The sequence below is a fragment of the Lepidochelys kempii genome, chromosome 9, assembly GCF_965140285.1.
Source record: "Lepidochelys kempii isolate rLepKem1 chromosome 9, rLepKem1.hap1, whole genome shotgun sequence".
Taxonomy (NCBI): Eukaryota; Metazoa; Chordata; order Testudines; family Cheloniidae; genus Lepidochelys; species Lepidochelys kempii.
In genome coordinates, this window is record NC_136388.1 from 72,608,937 (window position 1) to 72,622,014 (window position 13,078).

The 13,078-nt window shown below is 39.0% G+C and overlaps 1 protein-coding gene across 3 annotated transcripts in view; it reads right to left on the reverse strand.

The window, feature by feature from the left end:
• KLHL4 (kelch like family member 4) overlaps window positions 1-12,397 on the reverse strand; it is a 77,018-nt gene extending 64,621 nt beyond the window's left edge. For all 3 annotated transcript variants that reach the window (XM_073360870.1, XM_073360869.1, XM_073360871.1), the window contains exon 1: window positions 11,697-12,397. In XM_073360870.1, coding sequence (XP_073216971.1) covers window positions 11,697-12,115 — 419 coding nt within the window. In that variant the 5' untranslated portion in view covers window positions 12,116-12,397. The remainder of the gene's footprint in view (window positions 1-11,696) is intronic.
• Window positions 12,398-13,078: the final 681 nt, after the last annotated feature.

Consider the following 13,078-nt stretch of genomic DNA (forward strand, 5'->3'; position numbering starts at 1 on the left):
GGGAAAGCAGCATTTTTCTTCTGCATAGTAAAGTTTCAAAGCTGTAAACTTTTGAAAGAATTATAAGGTTCAGAGTTACGAACATTTCAGAGTTATGAGCAACCTCCATTCCCAAAATGTTTGTAACTGAGGTTCTACTGTAGCTGTTGTGCCACAGAGAGAGAGAAAGAAAGAATGACTCTGCAGTCCAATGGTTAGGGCACCCACCAGGGAGGTGGGAAAACCCGGGTCCAGTCTCTCTGCTCCAATCACTCATTCGTTAGTTATGCATTGTGGAGCAGCTGCAAGAGTAAAGATTGAAGAGCCTCCCCCCCTTCCCCATCAGAATATCTCGTAGCTCAGTGGTTAGAGCACCTCTCCTGAGAGGTGGGAAACCCCTGTTCAAATCCTTTCTCTCGCTCTGGGAGGGCAGCCCTTCCCTTCCCCCAATTCATTTCCAAAATGTCTGGGTAGTCCTAGCCAAACACTTGAATGTGGGAATCAGGGTCCGGTTCCTTAAAGGAAAGTTAGGTGCCTAAATTCCTTGGAGGATATAGGCCTAGGTGTTGGTGAGTAATGAAAGGGAGCAGGAGGGAGCCTCAGTCACGCCAACAGGAAACTATAACAAGGAGAAAAGAATCTTTAATAAATTAACTAGATCCCACATAGTTGTGGAAAGATCCATGAAGGGACTTAGGCATTGCAGTGTCTAGAAAATCACAAGAACAACAGTATGATTCACAAAAGCTGAGTTAGATTCCTAGGCTCTCTGCACAATGAATAGGAGGGATAGGCACCTTAAATGCAATCCACAAAAGCCAGTATGCTAGGCAGGGAGCTGCCTAAGCTAGCCAATGGGAGATGTTGATGACGGGTATCTCCTAAACCCTGCCCCTCCTATGGAACTAGGCTCCTAAGTCCAGGCTGCAGGAAGGTGCCCACCTCTGCAAGCGATCCGCAAACAGGACCCCATCTCCTAGAGTCAGGTGGCTTAGGTGCCTAAGGCACATCTTGTGAGAATGAGTTAGGTGCCTGTCTCATGCCACACAAACAAGCCAGAGGAGGAGGAAGTGCTGGTGGGGCTCACCTTGTAACTTTTAGCGCAGTAGTTAGAACTCTCTCTTGAGAGGTGGGGAGAAGGCTGTTCCAATCATTTCTTCCCCTTTGGCAGAGAGGGGGGGATTGAGCCTGGGTCTTCCACATCCCAGAAGGGTGTACTAACCACTGGGCTAAACTTTATAAGGTGACCACCACTTCTTCCAGCCAGATTTTGAATAGGATCTGATCTGGTAGGCAGTCTCTGAGTGTGCCTACTCAATCAGGCCCCATGCAAGAGGCAGCTGAATGTTTAGGTTCCCCCAGTTCGTGAATCACTCTGGGGCTTAGGTAGGAGATAGGTGGAGCAAAGTTGGGACTCAGAGGCCTAAGTCTCAGATTTAGGCACCTAAGTACCCTTGTGGATCTGAGTCTTAGTATTTTCTGGTGATGCAGACTGCGTTAACAAGCTGAGGTATGTGTTTTGGTTAGCTGTCTGTTTTTGGTGCTAGCCCATGTTCCCTAATGTAAGAAATGACAGATAAATAAATTAGCTTTATTTTTTATGATTCCCATCTATATTCCAGGCCTCACTCCATCACTACTGTATCTGACACAGGTTGTCTATCAAGGGATCTTCAAACACCTGGTAGTGATTCAGACAATATGAGCTTAATGCTCCCGATATAGTTCTATTGATCAGGGACACACTTTCTTCACATCTATAGGACCAAGTTTATCTTCGTTTCTGTACATCCCACTTCAAATGTGATAAAGGCATCTAATTGGAAAATTATTTGCAAGTAAATAAGGCCAAGACTGTTTTTGTACATGAGACAAAGGTATTCTTGCAACAAAAGAGAATTTATGGTATATAAGCCTTTCTTACACATGACTTCCAATCTGCTGACAGCATTCGCATGAGACATTAGAGACAGATAACTGTATTTGCTTCTGTTTATATAATCTGAGATACTGTATAGAGGGGACTCAGAATAGCAGCCCTGTTAGTCTGTATCCGCAAAAAGATCAGGAGTACTTGTGGCACCTTAGAGACTAACAAATTTATTTGAGCATAAACTTTTATGGGCTTATTGCATCCGATGAAGTGGGCTGTAGCCCACGAAAGCTTATGCTCAAATAAATTTGTTAGTCTCTAAGGTGCCACAAGTACTCCTGTTGCTTTTGTATAGAGAGGAAAAATTCACAAGAAACTAACTTTTCCTTGAGTTCTGTCTGTGTGTGTATTCATGCAAAGTGGAAAACTGCTGCTTGCAAATAACCGGTCATATGTTAAAAAGGTACTTCCATCTCAGACTCACATGATGCACTTGTTTCATAAAAGTTTCTTGGGTTTTCCAGACCTTTGTTTGATAGCACTTAGTAGTTTTTGCAAAAAAGGCACATATTTCAGATGAGCTGGTTTTCTGCAGTGATTGCAAAGAATGGTTAGATAGGTTAATATTTGTAGGTCAATGGTATTGTGCAGAATTATGCAGGTTATCCTCTCATAACTTTTTTTAGAATTAGGGAGTTTGGTCCCAGAGTTACTGATTTTGAGGAGGATATTTTTAAGTAATTGCAGACACATTTTGACAATCTTTTTTATAGTGATGCAAGTTAGCATGTTTATTTTAATGAAGTGGCAGCACATTACCTTGAGGTGTAGAAGATCTGATTTCAAGAATAGATTTGAGTCTTACACTTTTTTTTGTACGTGTCTACTAATTGTTGCATTTATACACTCACTGGCAGTCAATACATAAGTAGTACACGTCTCTCTCTTTGAAGTTTACCCATCTCATGATATGAGTATCACGCTCTTAATGTCAATGGAATTATCAATCAGAAATAAAGACTGGTGGAGTCTCCTCCTTTATTTCCTTTTTCCTGTTCTTGAGCAATTGAAACCATTCCCTTAAAGGAATATACAAAATTCCAATTAAGGATTTCTAATACCATCTTATTAAAACTAATCTGTTAATTAGTGAGACCTGCTCATGGGGTCATGAAATTGTTCAGTGTAAAAATTCTTTTGAGAGGCTTAGCCAATTGGAAGAGTATGCCCATCTTCAGTTGAACATCCTTTTGCATATGGTACATGGAGAGACACTGAAGGCAGTTATGTGGCTAAAACACACTGCATCGCTCTGAAAGCATACCCTGTTATGTATGACACAAGCACAGCAACACTGGAGACTCAGGTGAACAGTCTATTTGCGGAAGCAAGCTTTGCAAACCTATAAGAAAAGTTAGATACTAATTCATAAAAAAGGAAGCTTGAAAATCGTGGTGTCAAATTTACCAAATGTGTAGGTTTGTCATTCAGTACTATAGATTTCCCAGAAACCTCCAGAATAATTCTGACCACACACTTCTTCTAATACTTACTTTAATTTTGTTTTTATTCTCAGTTTATAACATTTCAGCCATGCATTTTTCTTTACTTATTTATATTTGCACATAATTTTTAGCAAAAATGTCATATCTCGGTAAGGGAACTTAATATTAAGAACTTTTTCACAGTTCTTGGGGCGGAAGGGCCAGATCGTGGCCTTTCATGTGTGCCAGAGCAAGGGGAACTAGAGTGTATAAGTAGGGCCCTACCAAATTCACGGCTGTGAAAAATGCATCGGGGACCGTGAAATCTGGTCTCCCACATGGAATATGGTCTTTTGTGTACTTTTACCCTGACCAGCATTTCTCAAACTGGAGTTCCGACCCAAAAGGAGGCTGTGGGGGGGGATGGAGGGGGAGAGAATCATGGTATTGTCACCCTTATTTTGGAGCTGGGCAGCCGGAGAACGGCGGCTGCTGGTTGAGGGCCCAGCTCTGAAGGCAGCAGTGCAGAAGTAAGGATGGCAGTACCATATCATGCCATCCTTACTGCTGTTGGCACCAGTGCTGCCTTCAGAGCTGGACTCCCAGCCAGCAGCTGCTGCTCTCCGGCCACCCAACTTTGCAGGCAGCACCCTACCAGCAGCAGCACAGAAGTAAAGGTGGCAATACTGCAACCCCCCTACAATTACCTTGTGACTTCCCCTGCCACCCACAACTCCTTTTCGGGTCAGGACCCCTGCAGCTACAACACTGTGAAATTTCAGATTTAAATAGCTGAAATAACTAAATTTACGGTTTTTAAAATCCTATGACCAAGAAATTGACCAAAATGGACCATGAATTTGGTAGGGCCCTACGTCTAACATATCCTTTATGCCAACGATCCCTACCATTGCTCTGAAATCAGGAAGGGAAGCTAGCTCTGCACAGACCCTATTTCCCACCTCCCAATGCAGCTCCCTTCCACACTTGCAGAATGAAACATTTTGTTTTCTTGTTCTGAAATGACTACAATTTTGTGAATTTGAAATGTTTTGAACCAAAATGATTTTTTTCCCCTGAATACTCCTTTGCAGAGAATTTCTAAATTTGGGGAGTGAGTTTGTTTCGAATTAAGCCACATTTTGAAATCTTAAAATCCTTTGTAAAAAGGAACTTCCATCTTCTGCACAGCTCTATATTTTTTTTCTCCAATATAATAGTTAGACCTTTGGTATAGTTTAGAGTTTCCTTTTTCTCTTAGAAATAATGAAAGCATTGTGTTCAGCATCTTAAGCCCTCAGTTTTATCTATGCTGTTTTCCAAACCTCTTCCTCTGTCTTGCATGACTGTAACGTATAGCTTGCCTAACATCCAGTAACCACTTTTAAAATCAGTTTTCAGCTCTTGATGAAGATCAGAGGCAAACTATTTCTTGTCCAGCCACATTTTTTAGCGTTCTTTATTACATTAGTGAGTATGTCAAATAGTGTTGAAAGGTTTCCTTTACAACACTAGAAGTTCAGTGAGACCATGGGATAAAATAAAACAGCTAATGGCTTCATTTAAAAATAAAGATTGCTGCCGGATGAGATCAGCAATAGTAGTTCTAAACTTTGCCTGAAGCATCAAGAAATTGTCTTACAAGTCTGACTCTTTACTCTTGGCAGGGAACTAGTCTCCCGATGGGGCATATTGAACACAGTAGTTCCTCACCTGTTCTACTAAATATACCATGGTCTGTCCATGTTCTAGTTAAGGTTGGAAAATGAGTGCCTTGTCATTTTTATTCTTTTCACATTCTGCACTGAGACAGTTAGTAAGTAGCCTGCTCAAATAACTAAAGTAATGACATTTTACAGCCACAATACTGTCTTAATTCCTGGGTGCTGTATACAATTAACTCATTAATTTTTTCTTTTTATTTATTCTCAAACATTATTAACTAGTCTAGAAGTTTAAGCTGAATACTCAGAGTTGTATTCTCAGTAAGGAGAGGATTTTTTTAGCCTGAATATGCTCAGTTTAAAAAACAAAAATTTTATGTTCTCTTTTCAAAGAAATGATCAACTCTCATCCTTTTTGATAGGAACTGATCTTTTGCTCCTGAGAAATTAAAATGCCATTATGTGTCACTGAATGTCTGTTGCAAAACTTAGATGGGCATGAGTGTGTAGTGTGAAAGCTTCCCCAAAAGGGTCCTTTATTAATAAGAAATGTGACAGACTGTGCCACTGGCAAATGTCACATTAACTAAGACAAAATGATATTACTCTGAACTGGCAATTAGGACCAGAGAACTCTCATTGATTCATTTTCCATTGTTTTAATAGTCTACACTCTCCCAACCTGTCAGGATATTGCAACAATCAAACGGATAATTCTTTCATGATGTTCCTACCTGAAAAATGTCAGCTGAGGCTTTTTTCTGATAATATCAGACATTTATTTAAAAAAGAAACAGAATTGTAGCGTTTGTCTATCGTACTCACCTCCAGTGTGCCCCCTTGTGTCAGGGTGTGATGTTGCAGGGACTTTTGTCTCTGGTGCCCCCGCAGGTCATCTTTCTTTGTGCACCACTCAGCCCTCTAGTTGAGAAGTTGCTAAACTAACCCCCTTCTGGGGCAACAGATGTCCCAGTACAGTCAAAAGTCCCGAAGAGAATCAACCTCTCTTCTGGGTCTGGTGCTTAACCCCTTTCCAGGGGTTCCATTGCCTCTCTCCATCTCTAGAATGAAGCTTCCTAGAATTTCCAGCCTCCAACAGCCTCTGGCACTTCAGCCTTTCATAGGATCTTGTCTGCTCCCTGTTACTTCTCTGATCAGAAGGAACTTTCCTGCCTTTTTGGGGCATCCGTGTCCACTATGTTATCACCTGATGCCTTCCAGTCCCACACCCTGTGATTGAGATGTAACTAATTAAGTAATCTATTGTTTCCCGTTAATAATTATTAATCTCTTTCTAGCCTGTGATTGTTTTTATCCTATCACACCACCTTCTCCTCCTCCTTACTGTGCTGGTCCAAATTCCTGTTCTAGTTCTTCTTTTAGTTCATGCACCCACATAACCCATAGGTCTTTTTCCTGCAGACTCTCTTGATAGTATTCCTCCGGCTGTTCTTTGTCTTGTATGACCTTTCGTATGGCCTGATCAGCAGTCACCAATCTGTGTACCCTGAGCTTTCTGCTCATCCTTTTCTGGTATCTCCCCAAGTTGAGAATCCAGTTCTGTGCTAGTACAGCCTCCTCTGTCCTTTGGGATCCAGCAGGCAAGACTCATTAAAACTGTTCTAAAATTATTCACTCAGATACTTTATCCAATGAGTTCCTATCAGGACACAACCACCATGTCATCAAGTCAATTGGCATTGTCCTTTGAGCAAGGCTCTGCTCGCAAGTGGTCTAAGATAGCCTCCTTCACATATAACATAGTCTGTCTGTGGCTTCTGCCTTCAGACTGAACTCTCCTCCCTTTAATGGGACCAAGGTGTCCATGAAGTTACCGAATGCATCCCATCCCACACTCTGCAGCTGACATGCATATTATTAGGTACATCTATTGCACCTGTGCTATAATTAACTTTCCCTTTCCATCCTGTGATGGGTTTCACCCCATCATGAGCACCTACAAGAGAGATACCCTCACTGTAATAACACATGAAGGGTCTACTGGCTTACTGTATAGACAGCTGTCTATCGGAGAGAGTGAGGGATAGGATTTGTAATAATGTTTATCTGTGTGGATGGCATACATAGCTGACATTTAAATGAGTTTTCAGTCTTCAACAAGAAATCTACTACACATTTCTTATAAGATACTTCAGTCTATCCTCTCAGTGTTTCCTCAAGTGGAATCTCAGACACTTCAAAATCTTTCAGAATGAATGACCAGATATAACTGAAAATTGTAAGTGGAAACTACAGAAAATACATTGCCTCCATGGAGAAAGGAGTCCTACTGAATATATACTTCACCATACTATACACCATTACTAAGACTTTCAAAACCACCTTATAATTTAGAGGGGAAAATTCTACTCATATTAATGGGAGTTGTACATCTATATCTCCAAGGCTGAGGTTTTTCAAAAGCTCCTTACTTGGACAGTGCTCACATTTACCCATAGGTAACACATCGTGATATCATAGACACCACAGTTCAATCTCTGCTGAAAAATGGAAATAGCTGTGGTATCTTACATACCACAGTTAATTCTAATTCTCACATACTGTACAATAACCTGGATGAACATAGTGTTAAACAATACGCATGTGGTAGTGTGTTTCCTGGAATAATACATCTCTGCTTTTATAGATACTGTATGCTTCCACAGATCCGGATACATAATCACATCTATCAGGCATCAATTCCATATCAATGTTTTCATAAAAAATATAGCGAACAGATATTTAATATCCAGCTTATATATAGGTTTGATGTGGGAATTTGCCTACAAAATGTTACCTGGAATTTATTTGGTGTTTCAATTTTTTTGTTTTCTATAGGGATCACTCTTCAGTAGTCTATTTTGTTAATTTTAATCTATCTTCCAATTAGTGTGTAATCTAAGCAGCCTTTGCATTTTCCCTTCTCTAGTCACCCCTCTAGTGTATAGTATGTATGTATATTTTTCCCCTTAAAAACTTGATTTCTATAATGTAAGTAGCCTCCATTTATCAGACTTTCACTTCTGCATTTTATCTCTGTCCATAGTTGACATTAGAACTAAATTTCTGTTAAAATCTGTTCATGCCCTTCCCTGCTAATTTTGCCAAGTTGAAATAAGACTGTCTAAAATGTTCCATATAGGATCTGATGCCAGAATAGATCTTTATTCTTAAAGTACAAGGAAACTTTTACCATGTATTTTAGAGATGCTAACCTTTTTAAAAATCAGGTATTATTTTCTCAGCTTTTTGGAAAGTTCCCTTGTGTTTTTGGCTTATAGTGTCTCAAAAACAGCTTGGCCTAAAAATACCCAGCATTTTATTGTATTTGTCTGCTTGAAGACAGGTGCCTCCATGTACTTTGAAAGAGTTTGCTTATTTAATAAACTAGGGTTCCTGAGGTTAAGAAATGCCAATTTTCAGCTGTTTGTAAATATATCTATATAGGTTTGGAAGTATATTTATCTATATGACACAAAGCTGTCTCTTGAGCCCATTCCAGAAAGAGGGAATGGAAAAGAAATTCTGTATGTGTGTCCAAATGTTCCCTTGGGACTTCCTTTGATATCTCTGGCATCAATGCCATCTCTCTCTCAGGGCTTGCCTGACTCAAGGAATTGTGGTCTTTCTGAGGCCCAAGGCTGAAGGTTTGTACTGTCTTTTGTAGACACAGACCTTTACAGCTAGAAGACAGATGAGTCCTTAGGAAAAGATGAAAACTTCAAACATCCTGGCCAGATCTTCAGGTTTGAATCAATTTTTTTTTGCAGGGAATTTTCATCTAGATTCCATAAGAGTTACATTGCCAAATGGAAGTGGTTTCAAAAGCCTGTTTATGGTAAAGGTCTTGACCTGGTTTCCTGTCCTTTTCCATTTATCATAGAGTTCTTACTGTCTCTGGTTTGGTCAAAGTGACCCTTAGAACTTCTCCCCTCTTTTTTAGAGTCCAGCTACAAATAGGGCTTCTGAATCTAGAGAGGAGTGGAGGGATGGTTAGAAGCAGCATGGTACTTACACTTTCTGTGTTTTGAATACTGGGATTGAAGTAATTGTGTATACCTCCTGATTGCTACCTACTACAGTATAGTGATTCCATGGCTATGTGACTGCACACTTAAAGAGTATGGCAGCAAGGCACTTCTATGGAGGCATTACACTCCTAGAACAAGAGCTACTGTTGATAACACCTTTTGTATGGATTCAGGCACGGATGAGAAACTTGGAGTGTATGGCTGTGGTAATCTGCCATAGCTTTAACAGTGTAGTAAGATGTAGTAAGCAGATCCAGAAGACTGAGTGAGACTGATATTTCAGAAGGCCTGAGCACTGGCAGTTCCCTGTGACTCTGGTTCAAATCGTGGCTTCCTAACATCTCTGGGGAGAAGTCAGGCCCTGTGTGGTTTAAGATGATTGCTTTTGTCGGTACCTGAACAACGATAGCATTAAAGAGCAGAAAACGTATGTGTCAATTTATGACAGCAACAACTTCTATTGGTAACGTAGTAAAGGCTTTGTCTTTGTATTTGTTATGAACTGTAGTGCATCTATTATTTAACATCTACTCTTGCAATGACAATATGAATTAGTGTGTGTGGTTTGTGTATGGAGTTGTATGCCATAGAAATAACTTTTTTTTTTTTTTTTTTTTTGGTGGAGGGGCGTTGATGGTGGAAATTGAGATATAGGAGCTAAAGTAAGATTGCTTGGATGTATTAAAACTTCTTTTAAGGTATTTCCCCCACCGCCTTGCAGTTAAGTTTTATATTTTCAAGTTTAATAGGCTTTTTAAAAATATAAAACAAAGCAGAATCTTTTCTTAATATTTATGTGGAAAGAGCACTGGCTTGAATAGCTGCATTATTTCATAAGAGGCTTATATTTGTAAAAAAATTGATAGTCTCAGTATAAAACTTTTACAAGAGACACTAAAAGGAGAAGAGTCCAGAGAGAGATTTGTTTTCGCTGTGTGCACATACTAACATATGCTGTATATTTCTATATAGGTTTTTTAAAGCAAGAAGCAGACTCTAGTACTTTTACAGATTCTTGAAATGACTCATTGGCTGAAATGTTAGGACACAGAATTTTGTCAGATTATGATAGAATGTTTATATACAAAAGGGTAAATGTTGTGAATATATTGTTTTGAGAGAGAGGTCCTTAATAACTTCTCTAATTGAATTTGATCATTTCTTTTTCTTTTTCACTTCATAGTCAAAATGTATAGTTTTTTTAAAATTTGAAGCTCGGGTAGTTTCAGAACAGTCAGTGGACACTTCTCTGATGCAATACAGTTCTTGTTGGCAGTGTTTTCATTCACATACTTTCTCAGCAAATTTATACTTTGACTTAATTTTTAGGAAACGTTGACTGTTTTTTCATAACAGTTCCAAATATCCAGTATTATCTCAACAAAGCATGTTCTGACCTTAGATCTTTCATTCCTCTTACAATTGATTGACCAAGTTAACCTGCATACACCTAATTTTATCTGATCTGATTGCATTTGAGAACTTCAGTGATTTGTTTATATACACTGCTCCCTATTTGATTTTGTTTTGTGATGAATTTATATAATAAACACTGCCTGGTAGGATGCTACTTGAAATGAAATTTCAGGCTAAGAAATTTAAGAATGCATCTTCTTTTGTATAGACATATTTAAGGAATCACAGATGTCCTATATGCCAGATATCACAATTTGAACAGATAACTGCTAAAAATACACAAACTGTCAACTGTGTCTTACTGCCAGAAACTGTCTCTAAGTAAATTAGTCTTGCATTTTTGTTACAGTGTAAAGATCCTCAATTTTCCCGGTAGAGTGATAGCAAATCCACAAAATACAACAAATAAATTGCCATGTTAAAATATACACTCGATTGGATCTAATTTTGTGTGGAATTGTACATAATGTTGGTATCTGCTTATTAAAAATCAGCAAAAATAAAATAAGCATATTACCTGTCACCCTCAATCAAATGACTTGTATAAATATCTTAGCCCTCAATATCAACATTTTAAAATAACTCATACCCTGTGCTTCCTGCATTAAGATCTCATAGCTGTAAGTAATGTTTTATTACCTGAGCTTGCAGAGAGTATTTATTCTCTCTCTCTAGCAAATTAGCTGTGAAGGTAATATGATTTGAAATGAACCTTTTCAAAGCCAGGCCAAGTAGGTCCCTTTCCACATGGTTCAAGGATAATTATATTTATCAAGAAGGAAGTAAAAAGGGGCAGTGAAGATGCTAACAGACTGGTGGCAACAACATAATGGGTGCATCTCCAACATTTTACATTTCTCAAAGTTGCAGTTATTGATAAAATCAGAATGAGGGCTGTGTTTTATGATGGATTGTTTTTCATTGTTTTTATGCATAGGAAATTAGGGCAACAAATTAGCATGTTTTTTGGAGCTGCTAAAAGCAGTAACAAAGGAAACAGTGACAGATCTTATTCATTAGGAACTAGATCTCAAAAATGAAAAATGTGAAGCATAAAAGATTCAAAAAATACATAGCAAGGCTCATGTTCATTTTGAACACTTTTTTGTTTATAAATATTCTTTGTCAGTCACATCTGTATTTTACAGTGCAAGTTCAAGGAATATAGTAGGCAACTCTAGTTAAAAACAAAGACATTATTTAGGAATAATTTGGATAGGAGTATAGTGCAGACATCTAAAACGCCTACCTCTCAGTGGGTTCATCTGTATTGTCGTCTGTGATCATCTGCAACTCCTGTATATTTTTACTTGAATCTTCTTTGACACAATTTTCCTCTGTGCTTGCTTTGGGGATATCCTCATTTGCTCGCAGCTGTTCTATGAGGTTTTGTTGATGCCAGGTTTGAATAGATCGGTGGTGCACAGGGGTTGGACCTGGCACTGGTGCCAGTATATTGTGGCGAACTGGACTGTTGTTTTTCTTTAGCCCATTTCTGTCCCGAGAGTGGCTCTTCAACCTATTCTGAACCGGTGTCCCTCTATGCTCATATCCTTCCTGAAGGCAGCCTCCAGTGCCTGTGGAACCTTGAGAGGGGTGACTGAACCACCTCCAGCGTAGCCTTAGGATTTGTTTCACATCAAACTCTTTCTTTCCAGAAACTGACATTTTTGCAGGAAAAAAGAACAAAAGCCTATTCTTTTAGAAAGGAAATGGATTCTTTGTTATCTCTTGTGTTTCAGCGCCTCTTCTTAAGAAAAGACGACAAAGGAACAAATACCAGTAGCCCTCTTTTTTTCTGACAATATACTGCTAGCACTTCAAGCCGATGCTAAGCTGCTGTTAACTGTATAGGTGGGAATCCATACTGACAGGATGGTGAGGTCAGACCTTAAACAAGTAAATCAGCTTAGCACAGGAAAGCAGCTACCATAACACTACCCAGCTGCTAAGCTTACATACAGCACAGCACTCTCAGATATAACCTAGCCTCACATGATCCTGAGGGATCTTAGGCAGCAACTTAAGATGCAGAGAAGCACATACAAATAAAGTGGTAAGACCTTGTTTCCCATGAGGATTTGCATGTAGTCTGCTAATAAACAATACTGCATTTCACTACAAAATGATGAATGGTGAACTAATTATGTGGATTTTGCTAATGATTCACTCTGAAAGTATCCTGCAGCTCACATTTTCCTTAACAGGTCTACTACATTTGTTGCAGTAGACCTCACTTTACTATGTGAAATATCTATAAATAGTCTTAAGCGTTGAAGTGCTTACCTAAAAGAAAGTGAACATTCTTATTTAAAATACATTGTGCAGTAGTGTATGAAATATTGTCTTAACGAGGGATAGCATTTCTGGTGTATCATTATGACTAAGTGTGGGGACGAGAAAAGGAAGAGCTTACAAAAATTGGAGGAGAAACCCTCCCTAAATGATCATATCTGTGAAAAACACAATGCTTCCTGGCTAAGTGCCTGTGTAAACGCCCTCTTGCCCTCGTACACACTCTGTCAAAGGGTGGGATTTTTTTAAACCATTCTTTTGATAGTGTGCATCAAAACATGTTTTGAACAAAATTAATTATATTTTAGAGATTCGTTATTAGATAAGCATTAAATG